The sequence below is a fragment of the Fukomys damarensis genome, unplaced genomic scaffold (assembly GCF_012274545.1).
Source record: "Fukomys damarensis isolate Sample0158 unplaced genomic scaffold, DMR_v1.0_HiC HiC_scaffold_11, whole genome shotgun sequence".
In the NCBI taxonomy this organism is placed as follows: Eukaryota; Metazoa; Chordata; class Mammalia; order Rodentia; family Bathyergidae; genus Fukomys; species Fukomys damarensis.
The window spans coordinates 5637119-5651465 of NW_022900923.1; the positions used below are offsets into that span (position 1 = coordinate 5637119).

At 41.3% G+C, this 14347-nt stretch overlaps 1 protein-coding gene across 1 annotated transcript in view; it reads left to right on the plus strand.

Annotated features, from left to right (window-relative positions):
* The window catches only part of Ush2a (usherin), a 678059-nt gene that overhangs the window by 195807 nt on the left and 467905 nt on the right, over positions 1-14347 (plus strand). The window contains exon 19 of the mRNA XM_033762039.1: positions 3400-3544. Coding sequence (XP_033617930.1) covers positions 3400-3544 — 145 coding nt within the window. The remainder of the gene's footprint in view (positions 1-3399; positions 3545-14347) is intronic.

Consider the following 14347-nt stretch of genomic DNA (forward strand, 5'->3'; position numbering starts at 1 on the left):
ACCAGGCACCGTGCTTCCTTCTTAGTGGTGGTAGATGGACACTGTAGTTTTCTTTTACTTTGGACTGAATGCCCTAGCATGTCTCCTCAGACAACTTGGATTCCTAAAGCCTTCACTGACATGGTTCATCCTTTAGAAACCTGAGCTCCTGCTCTCTGGAGCACGTGTTTTACCAAGACCTGTTCATGCCTGCTGCTTCTGGCTTATCTGATCTCTTTAACATGATGTTGTTGATATAGAGAAAGAACACTGTCAAGGAGCCTTTTATAGTTTGTCTGAAATGGGTAATTAATTATCTTCAAGTAGTCCGTGTCCTGCTTGAATGCATTGATAACAACCAGCAAAAGCCATCTGATTGTGTAGTCCTTATCATTACGACTTTCCCCAAAGAAGTCCCTGGGAATTAGAAATTCACTACCAACGGAAGTTTGAGAGTCTCCCCACTTGAGCTAGGCTGTGAGCTCCCAGGGCTTAGGTTCCTTCCTGGAGTGAGGGCCTCGTGGCAGCCAGCTGGGAAATCTCCTTCCTGGGGCCTCTGTCATAGGTCAGGTCCCCAGGAGATACGCTCTATACTTCCTGTGTTCAGGAGGCCTCTTGAGTGCTTTCAGAACGAGCACATGCAAAGCAGTGAGAGGCAGGCGGGCTGAGCAGAATAAGGACGAACTGTTAGGCAATTGTGCAAGTGGTCTCCACTGATGCGGGAGAGGTGCTAGGGCAGAAATGCCTCCGTGGTTCCCCCAAATTGACTCAAGAGAGGTCAGATCTTGGTCCCTCCATGGTATTTGTTTCCTAGAGATGCCAAAACAAATTTTCACAAGTGGAGTGGCTTCGAACAACAATACTTCATTCTCAGAGTATGGTGGCTGGAAATCTGAGATGGTGGTGCACACTGGGCCCTGCTCCATCCACCAACTCCTGAGGAGCATCCTTTCTTGCTCCCTCTGGCCGCCAGTGCCTGCTGGTCCTGCTGAGTTTCTGGAGAGGGAATCTCAGACTGGTCTGTCTTCACAGGGTCTCCACCGGCCTTTTTGGGGAATCCTTCTCATTTGTACAAAGGCACCAGCCCCTGGATTTAAGGCTAACCCTAAACACTGGATGATCTACTTAACTACACAAGTGAGGATCCTGTTTCCAAGAGTCTCAGGTCTTGGGTACACATGAAAATCTGGGAGACACTCTCTAAGCCACACTCTGCCTTTTCTTCTAAGATGTTTTAGCGGGCAGAACATATATATAACACTAAATATATTTTATACATACTAGACAAAAACTCGATAAATAATTTGATTCTTTGTACGTTTAATCTAGATATGTGTTGACTCATTTGCAGTTATCTTGTGATAAAAACATAATTAGTGCTATACATTTTTTTTAGCTTAAACAATTTAGTCTACCCATCTTCTTTACTAGGATTTAAAGGTAAATTTATAATTGTAACTGCTGTTTGATCTTTAATTGTTATGCTTTATTCTGTATTTATCATTAGTGCTTTGTTTTATTATTGTTTTTACTGTCCTTTCGTTATTCTTTATAAGTTATAAAGTTATAAATTCAATACCTAAGCAATATCCCAAATGATTATTTTTTTGTATTCCTACAAAAAAATGCTAAAAATATTACTCCTGGTGTTACTAAACTTTATAGTTATCTGCATTTATGTTTATTAATGGAAGATCACTTTAGACGAATGTACAGTCATGCGTCACATACTGACGGGTAGGTTCTGAGAGATGTGTGATTAGATGTCATTGTGCAGACCCCCAACAGTGAAGCCGTACAAACCTCAGTGGTGTAAATACGCTTCACGTGGTCTCTCTATGCAGTCACAAAGCACGGTGACCACGAGACCAGTGAGGACTGTTTACAGTGAACTCTTTTGTAAATGATGGCCGGCAACACGTATTGTGGGTCTTCTCCATGCACTGGATGTCTCATATACACGATCACATTGATACATGCACCCTCCACACAACCTTACTCTGCTGTTTTTCCATGCTGGAGATTGAGCTTGGAGGCTTTATTCAGTTATCTTTGCTGGGTGAATGCTCTACCGTCAAGCTAAGCTCTAAGTCCCTGAATTGTCTATTCTTTTTAAAACATAGAACATTCTAAGATAATGATGTAACACCTAGTGACAGTGTGCTTTAATGATTCAGTATGTAGTGTAGTGAACACGTAGTCACTCATCATCCTTTTCAAGTGTTATGTGTGATCTAGAATTGTATGGGCCATACTTTTATACCAATGGCAGCCCAGTGGGTTTGCTTCTTTACGCTAGCATCACCCCAAACCTGAAATTCCTTGTGCTGCAGCGTTACAGTGGTGGCATCTTCAGTCACTAGAAAGATTTTAGCTCCCTTATAATCTTAAGGGAGCACAATAAAAAATGCACTCTGTCTGGTCCATTTTTGACCAAAATGTGATTATGCGATTCTTGACTGTATTATTGGTAGCCCTACATAAAATTTTATATTCATCATTGGTGTTCTACACTTTAATGTTTTTTGTTTTTTGCTAAGTATAATTTGCATCCACAGCCTAAGAAAATTTACATGACTGCTTTTGATCAATTGTAGTTATAAGGATGGGATCGATGTTCAGTGTTGGTTGTGTATTTATGTGTTTATGGACTATGGAGGTCCCTCACGGGCTCCTTTGCTTGAATCTGCTATTTTCAATGGAAAATGCTTGATTAAGACAATATTTATTTATTTATTTATTTATTCGGTGCCGGGGATTGAACGCGGGTCCTTGCACTTGCAAGGCAGGATTTAGCACTGAGCTAAATCCCGGGACCTAAGACAATATTTCAAAAAAAAAAAAAAATGTAGCTATTTGATCTGATCTGTGAATGCTAATTTGTATCGGAAAAATAATTAAGAACTGACCTCATGTGGCTGCTTGGTAAATGTTTCATCTTTATTTCCCTTCTACTTTTGTAACTTTTTGTAAAAAAATTAAACGATGGGATGGATTTCACGTGGTGACACCATTCTCCTCTGGTTCCATCGAGTGGCTTGCGACATTCCTACTTTGGGCTACTTTGGGCCAAGCCCCATGGCTTTGTTTGGACTTTTTCACAGTAACAATGACAGTGTCACCATCTTTATCTCTACCATTGGTGACAATAACCATACTGCCATGCTGCTTTATGAGGCAATAACTTGGTTTTCTCATTTATCTACTCAGGAACTGGATTATTACCTCATAAAACAGTGTGATTGTACAATTATCAATTAAAGCCTGGCTTGTTGAGACTCTTAAAAAAGTCCCTCTCCTAATAGTCGCTGGCAATATTTCCCTCTGCCTGAATTCTGTCTGAACTTTGGTTGCCAAGAGTTTGCTTTTTTTCCATGGTTATCTGCTCCCTGACCCTTCTTCTTATTTCTTGCCTTGAAGCTGTTGCACACGGCTCAGCCCCAGGAACTCTCTTACACCGTCCAAGGACTGAAGCCCTACAGGATATACATGTTCACCATTTCACTCTGCAACTCAGTTGGTTGTGTAACTAGTGCTTCAGGAGCGGGGCAGACTTTAGCAGCAGGTAAGCATATTTTAATGGACACAAAAATATATTATATATTTATAAACAAATGCCTACAAATGTCTACTTTGGGATTACTATTTGTCTTTTCTGTTCTCTGTGACTCCCTCACTAATCCTGATTGCTGAATACCTTGATGTTTCTAGACAATAAAATTAAGAGTTCAGTGTAAGAGGCTACAGAACCCTGAGCTGCAGCCATGCCATGAGAATTAGATGTGGAGAGCCCGTGATTCCAGGGCTCAGCACCAGCCTGGATGCTCGCTGTGTTTTGACAGTTGTGAGAAGGGCGTAGGAAGATCCTGTGGAGGGTTTCAAGTTACCACCCACTCCTGCCTCACTGATATATCCAGAAAGTATAGGATCGGGTCACCCTGATGTTATATTTTGCCTGTATTGCACAGACAATTGCTTATTATTTTACTTATGCTTAGGAGAAACCCTACATTTGTAAACTTTAAGAACCTTGTCATAGTCTGAGTTGGAAATGGTTTGTGTTATTTTTGTTTGTTTTATCTAGAGCCAGCTAGATTTATACAGATGGGATGACCAGTAGCACTAATACCTATTTAAACCAGTAACTTAGTGCTTGCTGTATTTTCAAATCAGGATTTTTCTGCCAGCACTCCAGTAAGGTTTAATTTGTCTATCTTTAAGAGATAGAAAGGAGTTTCAGAGAGGTGATTAAAAAATAAGGTGAATGTTTATATTTTTAAAATTTATCACAATAAAAGACACATTGTCATGAATCCCCCTCAGAGCACTTCCTCTCACATTTTGGAAGCAGTGCTGGAGTTCTCCTGCATAAGTGTCTTAACAGGGTGCAATAAAAATACAGTGCAGTCTGCTGCACAGTGCCTTCCATTGGACGGGCAGGCTGGTAAGGACAGTTCGGTGCGTCCCCATCCACCTTATTCACTAGGTCTGGCACCGCGTGACTTCTAGCCCTTTCCAAAAATAAGTTGAGCGTGAAAGGTAGGTGTTTGTAAGTTGAGTCAGGACATCGAGGCAGCGACAACAGCGCATCTGAAGATACTCACGAAAGAGGACTTTCAGAGCCGCTTCAGAAAGTGTCAGAAATGAGATGAGTGTGTTGGAAACAATTGGAAGTTTTTTGGGGGGATTAATCATAATGTGTCTTTTATTAGAATTTAAAAATCTAAACATACGTACACTGTATTTTGGATCATATCTTATATTGAGCTAAAACATTCCATAGATCTCCTTCCTAAATGTTTTCATCCTAATATTGATAGGTTCTAATTCTATTAGCCGCCCCCCCAGTTTTGGAAAAACTTGTTTGCAAATTATTTCACTCAAGTAATTTTGTTTGTTCTAGTTTTCCAGTAATGCGAATGACACAAAAATTGCACGAAATTATGGGTTATTGTCTCTATGACTAACTTCTTATATATCTCTATATTTAATCTGTATGGATTTCAGATGTGTGAATACATTTATGGAGTTCCTAGCTTGTACAATCATTTATAGTGTGCCTAGCTTCCCTATAAGACTTAATTTTTACATAATCTGTCATTCAAGGGTTACAGAATAGGAATGCTAAAAGAGAGACTTTTTCTTATTTAGGAAAAATGGCATGGCTTTGGACAGAATTTAGAAGTGAGCACAGCCTTGTAGGCTGGAGAAAGTGAAACCTGGCTGAGAGTAAGCGGAGGTGTAGAGGTTAAAGATGAAGGTGTGGGGTGCAGAGCTCAAATGAGGGATGGGACAGAACTGGAATCCCAGCTCTTACCCATTTAGAAGTCATCTTGCATGACTAGATAACCACTATTAAGATTGTGTGGTAACCTCCCCCAGCGTTTGTACAACTAATGCCTAATACTCGTGTGGTATGGGAACTCTGCACATGAGGGGACTGAGCCCCTGATGAGTTCGTGGCCAAATGTGCTGATGGGAGGCGAGGCCCGGGGAGAAGCAGTGGCCTCTAGGACTGTGCCTTCGGAGGGTGCCTCTCCTGCCCCAGCTCCTCCTGTCTTTCCCTGCTCCCTGCCATGGAGTGAGTGTGCCCTTCCGCCATCTCTTCCTGCCTTGGAGTTGACCAACCATGGACTGAATCCTCTGAAAACTGAGAGCCAAAATAAGCAAGCTCCTCTTCCTTGAAGTTGTGTATGTTGAGTGTTTTGTACTAATGATGGCGGAGGAACGGAGGAAAGGTGTGCCTGGTCTAGGGACTGGTGGGATCCGGGAGACAGAGAAAGGAAAGGAACAGACATGTCCAGAGGGCAGATTGTCCCTGTCCTGTGCACTGGGAGGACACCGTGCTACCATCACCCTCGTTGTTGGCAGCAGCACGGCCCCGAGCAGCTCTGTGCTGCTCTCTTTAGCTACGGGAGAGAAGGATTCAGGTCCAGACGCCAGAAGGACTAGCCTTAGCCTTCTGACTTCTCTGTCTACCATTTTATCCTGGGAGAGTAGGCTGCAGACATATCCTGTCTCCTCTGAAAGCAATCAGATGGGCGCATTAGTTAGCTTTGGAAAATAAGAATGTATTCGTATAGATTTGTGGTTGGACAGGTGACTTTTATTTCTCTCTGTGCTTACTTCTATTTCAAAAATATATTTAAGGGAAAACTACCCAGCCAGAATGCAAGTGTTTGAACTTGGACCCTGACAGTTATTGTATGCCACTTGGCTACGTGCCCTCAGTTGGTTCCATAGTTTTCTGATTTATAAATAATGATAGTATATTTTGTAATGTTTTATGAGGATTAAAATGAGTTAATGGATATGAAATATTTAAGGCTGTGCTCATCACAGAATAAATTCTCAATAAAATTTAATAGTATCAAATATTATATTACATAGCATTGTATACAAATATTTAAATACAAGTATTATACAACATTTCATTATTCGGTGAAGAAATGTTACAGAATTTTTAGTGTTACTAAATTGGGATTTTTTTGTGCAATTTTAGTTTCATAATATTATTGTAGCACATATGTAAAAATAGAGAATCCTGAAATTAGTTTTATTGCAACATAAAATTTAGGATAACTTAAAGTCTGAAGGCATTTTTTTGATTTCTATGAAACGTTTGCCCTGCAGAGCTGTGATGTCCTTTGCATTTGTCTCAAAACTACCAGTGTCAGCTTTGCTGTTTACAATCTAGATAATGTGCCCTACAGATGTCATTGCTACCTTTTCTTATAAGGCTCCATTCAGGGAGCACCTACTGAAAGTTTTCTGTGGGCAGCACAGTGGAAGGAGTCTAAGATAATCCATGCAATATGTTGATGAAGTTGACACCCAACAAGTAGAACTAACACTATGTAGTTCTAGGCTAAGCGCTGTTGGAAAGGGTGACAGAAGGCCATGGAAAGAGAGATGACATAGGAGGCTTCGATTTGTGAGACCGGGGAATCATCTCACTACATGGTATGATAGATGGAGTATAAGTGATTGGCAGAGGTGTTCATGGGCATCAACTGGGCGTGCACTTGAGCTGGCCACTCTCAGAGGGTGGCATGCTTGGGCCTGCTGGGATTTATGAAGACTGCTCTGCCAGCAGATTGCAGAGGACATGAGAAGAGAGGGTTTGGAGTCGGGTTTTCACTTTCTTAGAGGCAACAGATAAATAGAAGTGAGGACCAAGGAATGGAAGGGAGTGAACTCGTAGAGGAGAGGAGAAATCCGCGGGGTAACAAGAGCAGGGGATTGAAGATGACACTGAAGAGTGCAAACCATGGTGCTGCCACTGAGTAAAATGCAAAAAATTAAGGGAAGATTTTACAGGCAAAATAAACCTATCTGGTTTGTTTGTTTGTTTGTCTGATCATTTGGTAGAAATGAATCTGGGACAAAATAAGCAAATTTGGAACTTAGCAATGATGCTCACTGAGTAATCATCTCTGCACAGATGGGAGAGAAGGCTGTGGATGATAATGAATTTGTGAAGGCAGAGAAAATACAACATAGAAGTTTAAAGAGTCTAGCTCAGTGAATACGTACATAACGAATAAAGAGGGATGAGGAACGGGAACAGAAACAATGGCCAGAGTTAGGGAGAGGAGAGGGCGGCCAGAAGGATGTGCCCATCGTGCCACGCACTGCAGGGAAAGCAGGAGAACGTGTGTGAAGGGAGAAGGGTCCCGGAGGCCTTCTGGGGAGGGCACAGATGAGAAGGAGGGCATCACGGCTTGAACCGCCTGAGGCTGGAAAAAACAATGCTGAATTTCAAACCTGTGGTTCTTTGAGTATTGGCAAAATTCCCCATCCATGAGCTTCCACTTTTGCATAGTAGCACTAACTTCTGTTCTCATTTGAAGGCCTTTCTTTGCTGAAGGAAAAATGATTTTAGTGGTTTTCGGAAGGGAAAAGGTGTATGTCTTAATCCCTTCTATATTTTGTCAGATTATCTGGCTCTCCATTTGTCAAGCAGAAAGTGAAGCAGAAAGTTTCCATGCAATAGCAGGGAAAATAATTTTTGTTTGTAATTTGTTTTTGCTTTTGTTTTTGTTATAAAATGAGCCATTTTCAGTGATCAGTGAGAAGAAACTTACTTGTTTTTGTCTGAATGCAAAAAAGCCCACCAATTATAGATTAATATCTGTTTTGCCTCCTCTACTTTCCATACATAGGTTTTTTAAAAAAATTTTCCCAGGTTACATTTCTGGGTGAGACTTACAGATCCTGAGTCCTAGAAATAAGCACTGTGAAGGCCAATGCTATTGCCCAGTAGACCGACAGTAGTAGATTTGCAGTAGAAATGAAAGTTGGCCTGAGACCGTGGGATTCCTCCCTGTCACGCCTGGCGGTGGCGTTGCTGTTTTGGAATGTGCACATTGCTCCACTGAGCCCAGGGGCTCTGTGGTGAGGCAAAGTCTAGCGTAGTGTGATGGGCTCGCTGTCAGATACGAAAGGACCCCGCCAGCCATTCAAACATTCTGAAGAAAAGCCTTATAAATTAGAAGTAGTACTCAGCCTTATGAAAGCATTGAACCCTATACAATGTATTGCCTCCTTAAGTCTTATCTGTACAAACAACAGAGATAGTTGAAAACTTTTATCTGGCTATTTCATTAAAAAAATCTTGAAAATTATGATTTGACTTTTGTTTGTTTTAAATATGTTTTAAGCTGTGATTTTGATCCTTTGATTTCGGTGCCTGACACAGGCTACAATCTGATTTTAGGGAGGTTTTCCCCCCGGCGGAGCTGCCCATCTGTCCTTAGAAAATCCGGAATCAGGGTCGCTGGTGGCTTTTGGGTTGACTCTCCCCGGATGGGAGCAGTGAGCTGGTGACCTGAGCCCTTTTAAAATCCTTATCGCCTGTTACAAGAGATTACTCTTTTAACTTAGGAAGTGTGCACATTTTCCCCTTTGCAAATTGAGCCCGATTTAAATCTTTGCTTTCAGAAATTCTGTTTGGAGAGTCGCTCTCGAAGGAGCAGTGTGGTATTTCTTTTGCCTGGCATAAAATGACCTCCACACTACAAGCTTAGGGCCGCCCAGCACCCATTGAGCAAGTAATTAGTGCTGCATGGGTTTCCCTCAGAATCCAAAGTGAAATGTGTAGTCTGTTCTAGTCTGTTTGCTGCTGGGTTGAAAACACATTGTTTTGCATGCAGGTACATAAGTCTTTTCATTGTGAATAGGATTATACCAGCAGTCTTAATATGTTAATTTATAATTTTAATTACAACAATCTTGTATATATAGTCATTAGCGAATACTAATATAAATATTTTTCTACCTTTTTATTCATAATGCATAAACCAATCACCCAGCTACTTCTCCGAGGTTGCCTGTTTTCATCTCATAATACAATCTTTGTTCTTAGTTATGAATGCATTTTGTTCTTCCTGTCTGGAATAATCCCTCATTAAGCTAGTCACTTTCTGCTCCATGCTAAAAAGGAAAAATTATCATGCAAATGTGGCATGCTATATTAAAAAGCACATTACCAAACACTTTTGTTGCTGTCCTTCAATTAGTTTCCCTTCTTTGAATTTAATTCCATTTGTTGTTAAACTACGGACTTGGTGCATGGACTCATGAATCTGAGGTGGCTGCCAAGAGAGTGGGTGGGGGGGGAATCAGAGCCTTTCCGAAGGTTGCCGAGGCGAGCCGGAATGAATTTGCTTCACCTTTGACAAGAACACTTGAGCAGTGCTGGAATCGTCTGATGATTCAACTTGGCTAATTATCCAATTATTTATTTTAAGACTAAAGGCTCTGTTTTATGATTAGAGAAGTGTAAAGCGGCTTGAGAAATTCAGTAATGACAGATGACTTAAGTAACTTGTAAGATAAACAGTATCTGTGCACAGACTTGCCTCTCCCGGTGTTTCCAGGCAGTGCTTAAGTCCTGACTGGCATCAGGGAAATTCAGAGTCTACAGAAGGTTTTTCTGTTTGTTTGTTTTGCTCTTTCCACCGAAATTATTTTACACTTCTAACCACCATGTCAGATTTCCATGGTTCTTAAGCAATGTTTAAGTTATATTTCTCTTGATTAAAAGCTTTTGGTTCAGAGCAATACTTTTTAATTGCCTAATGATATAAGTCAGTTCTTAGGAAAGAACCGCACATTTAGGAGTTCATTTGCAATATAACTGAAAAATTCATTGCATGGCAGTAAAACAATTTACTGTTAATTACAAGGAGAAGAATTTGCTGTAGCGTGCTCACAGATTGCCATGAATCATGCAGCACTCCTAGAGATTTATAACAGATGTGTAAGTGGGATGAATTAGCAGGGTTTAATAACAGAGACACAAATCATGCAGACTTCAAGGAGCTTTAATTGATATACTAGAATGTGACGGGCATGAATCACTCAGCCATTCAACAGCACTGTAACATATGGTCAGCTCAATATGCCGCATCTTAAGTCGGTCGGTGAGTCGTTGGATGTCCCATATGGTGGAAGCAATATATTTTTCATGATTAAAAAAATATATCCATTTTTTAAAGAAATGTGATCGCAAAGCGTGTTTATTATTGAACAGTCCCCTGAATGCCAAACTGTCTTTTTAAACGAGTTTTTCAAAACATAGCAGTTTCCTTGAATACACAGGGGTTACTCCTCGAAACGCCAGCTCCCTGGAGGCATTTAGCAGAAGCGGGTCTGTGTTCCCAGCCGCCCTCTAGAAGGCACAGCTGATGGTAGCTGTGCTTGTCAGGAAAATGCTTCAAACCCGGGCGGAGCAGACAAGATGAGGGAAGGATGTCACTTTCGGAGAAGTTTAGGAACCCCTAGGGTGGCAAAGACAATGAAGCCCGTTGAATGGGGGTCTGTACTTAGCAGGTTTAGAAAGTGGCTGTGGCAGTACGGTGGCCCCTAATGTAACCATTGGAGGTACCGTCTTCTACTGGTGTTTTAATTAAATGTTTGGTCCTTCAGGAGCATTTGAGAAACCCACTGCAGGTCATTACACAGGCGGGGGCACAGGCCCGTGTCTTCCATGAAGAATTATGTCGGCGTGTGGAAGGCCGTCGGCGGCAGTCCGTGCCGTAGCAGGAAGGATGCACGCGTGCTCTTATTGGGGCTGGGGATTTGGCGGCTTGGAGACGAGTTTTCGCAGCATTCGTGATCTGACAGACTTGAAAAAGGACTATTGCGGCCCTAGAACTGTGGCTGCCAGGATTTAATGTCAACAATTAAAATTTATTTTGATCCTTACCTAGTGTTTATTACTGTTTGTATACACAACAGACCTTCCTAATACAAAGCTGCACTATGAGATGGAATTACCATCTGTTCAGAGTGAAATGCTGGCATCTGTCTTAGATGCTAAAACTAAAATGATATTATTTCTAACAAAACAAAATTAACTGCTTTCTACTCACCAACTTCAATTTTGCGTGTGTGAATGTACCTCAGGAAATGGCATATTTGTGAAATATGGAATGACCTCACTTGCCAGGGCTGCTTTTAGCTATGTGACTTTGTCAGGGCTTCCAGTGGCCTTTTTGGCATGGGGAAAGAGCATGTAGAAATCACATTTCTTAAAAACACAGTCCTAGCTGTATCATTTCTTAGCTATATGTCTTGTAATGAGGCATTAAAACGGCACAATTAAAATACACAGAAATTGACTGATTTGGGGAGGCTGAAGTATGCAAAATATTTTGACAGATGTGCCCCGAAAGGATGCAAGGAAGGAAATTAAATAGGCAAAAACTCCTTGGAACTGAGTTGCTGCGTTGCGTTAGGTCCCACAGTGACACCTTTAGGGAAGTTTAAAGTGTACCTTCTCTGGGAAGCGATTTAGGACTTTCTCCCGCACTGACATATATAAAAGATTTACACTGAGTACCCCTCCTTTTCTGAAAGTCTAAGTGTCCTATTAAAAAAGGTTTTTGAAGTTGGAGAATTTGGAGGCCCAAGGACACTGGCAGTTCCCACCCTGGTGTTAGATCCCTGATGCTACTTTACAGTCTTCAATTCTATATATCACAAAATAATAAATTGTGCCACACAAGTGTTTAATGCATGTACACAGTGCATTAACTGTAACTGTAGTACATTTATTTGTGCTGCAGAAGACTTGAAAATGATTAAAAAATCAATATTTCGCTGTCACAGAAGCAAGTGTTACGATACATTTAAGTAGTTAATTGCATAAGCCCCATAAAAGCTTCAAGTTTGGGTAGCAAGGATGCCATAATTACAGCAGGAGCAACTGCCTTTTATTAATGGTGGACTTCAGGGAACGGTAGCTGCTGTCATCACTGTCACTGTCTGTACCATTCAGAAGTAATGGGTCCTCTTTCCTCTTCACCGATAGTATCCTAGTTCTGGACAAATTATCATCATCACGGAAATGGTAACTAAGGCAATGTGTGTTCAAATTATGTTCGAATTATTATCACCAGAATTGTAACTGGTCACGGCAATATTTGTTTACCAAATTCACAGTGGTTTTTAAGACTTTCCATCATGAAACAGAGGAAATCAGAATACTTGTATGCCTGCTGGAGTCAAGAAATGGCAGGGCTCTCCCTGGCTTCCTCACAGACTAAAGGAGTCGCTGTCTCTCAATCCTTCATGGTTTGCTAAAGGAGAAGTACTGCTTTCAAATTACAGCCATAGAATTTTGAGCCTTAAGAGATCCTAGACATAGTCCAACACTTTCTTTCCTGTGGCACTGGGGATTGAACTACTGAGCTACTGAGCCACATCCCCACCCTTTTCACTTTTTATTTCAAGACAGGGTTGCCTTAAGTTGCTAAATTGCCCAGGCTGGGCCTGATTTGCAATCCTCCTGCCTCAGCCTCCCAGGGTGCTGAGATTACAGGAGTGTGCCAACTCCGTTACTCTTGAACAAAAGAGGGAATGAAAGAACAGAGAGACAAAATAACGAATTAATCAATGTTTCATCCATAATCGCAAGATCTAGAACTGCAATTGGTTCTACTCTGCATATCCCCCCACAAGGAGGCAAGTGGGCAAAGAAGGAAATCATGAAATGTCCTTTGCTCTCCTTTCTCTTGGCTTAAAATACATGGTCAACTAGGCAGCGCTGAGGCCTCTTGAAGTGTGTCGGGAAATCCCTCCCTGCTTTGGAAGCTGATTGGCTGGAAGTCACAGCAGGGTCATTGCCAGCTGAGGACTTCTTGTTTGTGTCCTGGGTCCGTGCTTTAAAAGAGTGTTCGCCTGGGTAAGTTGCATGTTTGGCACCGTGTGCCACTCTTCAGAGAAAGCCCAAGAGAAGCGCCTGAGAGTGTCGTGGGTTAGTCTGCTCCCTCCTCGCCCCGAGCATGGAGGTGCAGCTCACTCCAGCTCCCCTGCCTTCAGAACAGGACCACGGGGCTGTCTGAACACATCCAGTGACACCGCCATGCAGTGAACTACCAATCCTTCCTTGAAAACAAAGGAAAAACTCGCATTGCGTGTCGCCAAAAGTCTGCTCAGTTCCCATCTCATGATGCTCAAAATTCCACACTACATAAATTTTGGAAATATAAATGTATTTGTTGTGAAATGCTATTAATCAGGTTATAAAGGAATCAATGCTGCATAAAGGAAAAAATGTAGATTAGAGAATTTCGTGAAGAATCCATATAAATAGAAGAGAGCCTAGAACCTGGATTACTGTGCAATTTAAAAAAAGCCATTGTAATGTAATCTCAAATGAAAAAATGCATCAGATGCTGTTCTTTGAAATTGTGGAATTGGAGGTTCGTTTTCTACTGTACATTTCCACGAGGCTTTCTGAGCTAATCCAGACATGTGGGTGAATTGTGTCCTTTTACAATATTTAATTTGAAAAGTGTGTAAATGGCTAGTGGTAATAGTGTCTTGCTTTTGTACAAGCTTGTTTTGCAAAAGCTTAAAGTAATTATGTGTTTTCATGGACACAGTAGTTACTGATGAAATATTTTAGTGAAAACTTATCCTCCTAGTGTAGAAGGGGGAAAAATCAAGGCACATATACATTTTAAGTGAGTTTTCTAAAATATGTGCAGCAATTGAAATTAAAAAGTGAAACATATTCTCTAAGCCTTTAGAGTCCTCCTCATTAATGTTATCCCTTAATTTACTAGTTTGGAATTAAGACATGTTGAAAGGCTGTACCTGTGGGTATCTCTGATCCCTTTGCTTTGATAATATGAGAAATAATCCTTCATCATTCCAGTCTCTCCATGGGTCTCTGAGTGTGACTCATCTCGTTAACTGATCGACAGCTTTGATTAATTGGTCCTTCTGCTCTGAGAGGAACTGTTAAAGGAATGGTCAGTAGGGTGGGCCCCTATCCACACAGGCTTGTGGGCCTCGTTTGTGTGAAGATACAGGCTGGAGCGGGTTGTTGTTGTTGTTTTTTTTTTTTTTTTAT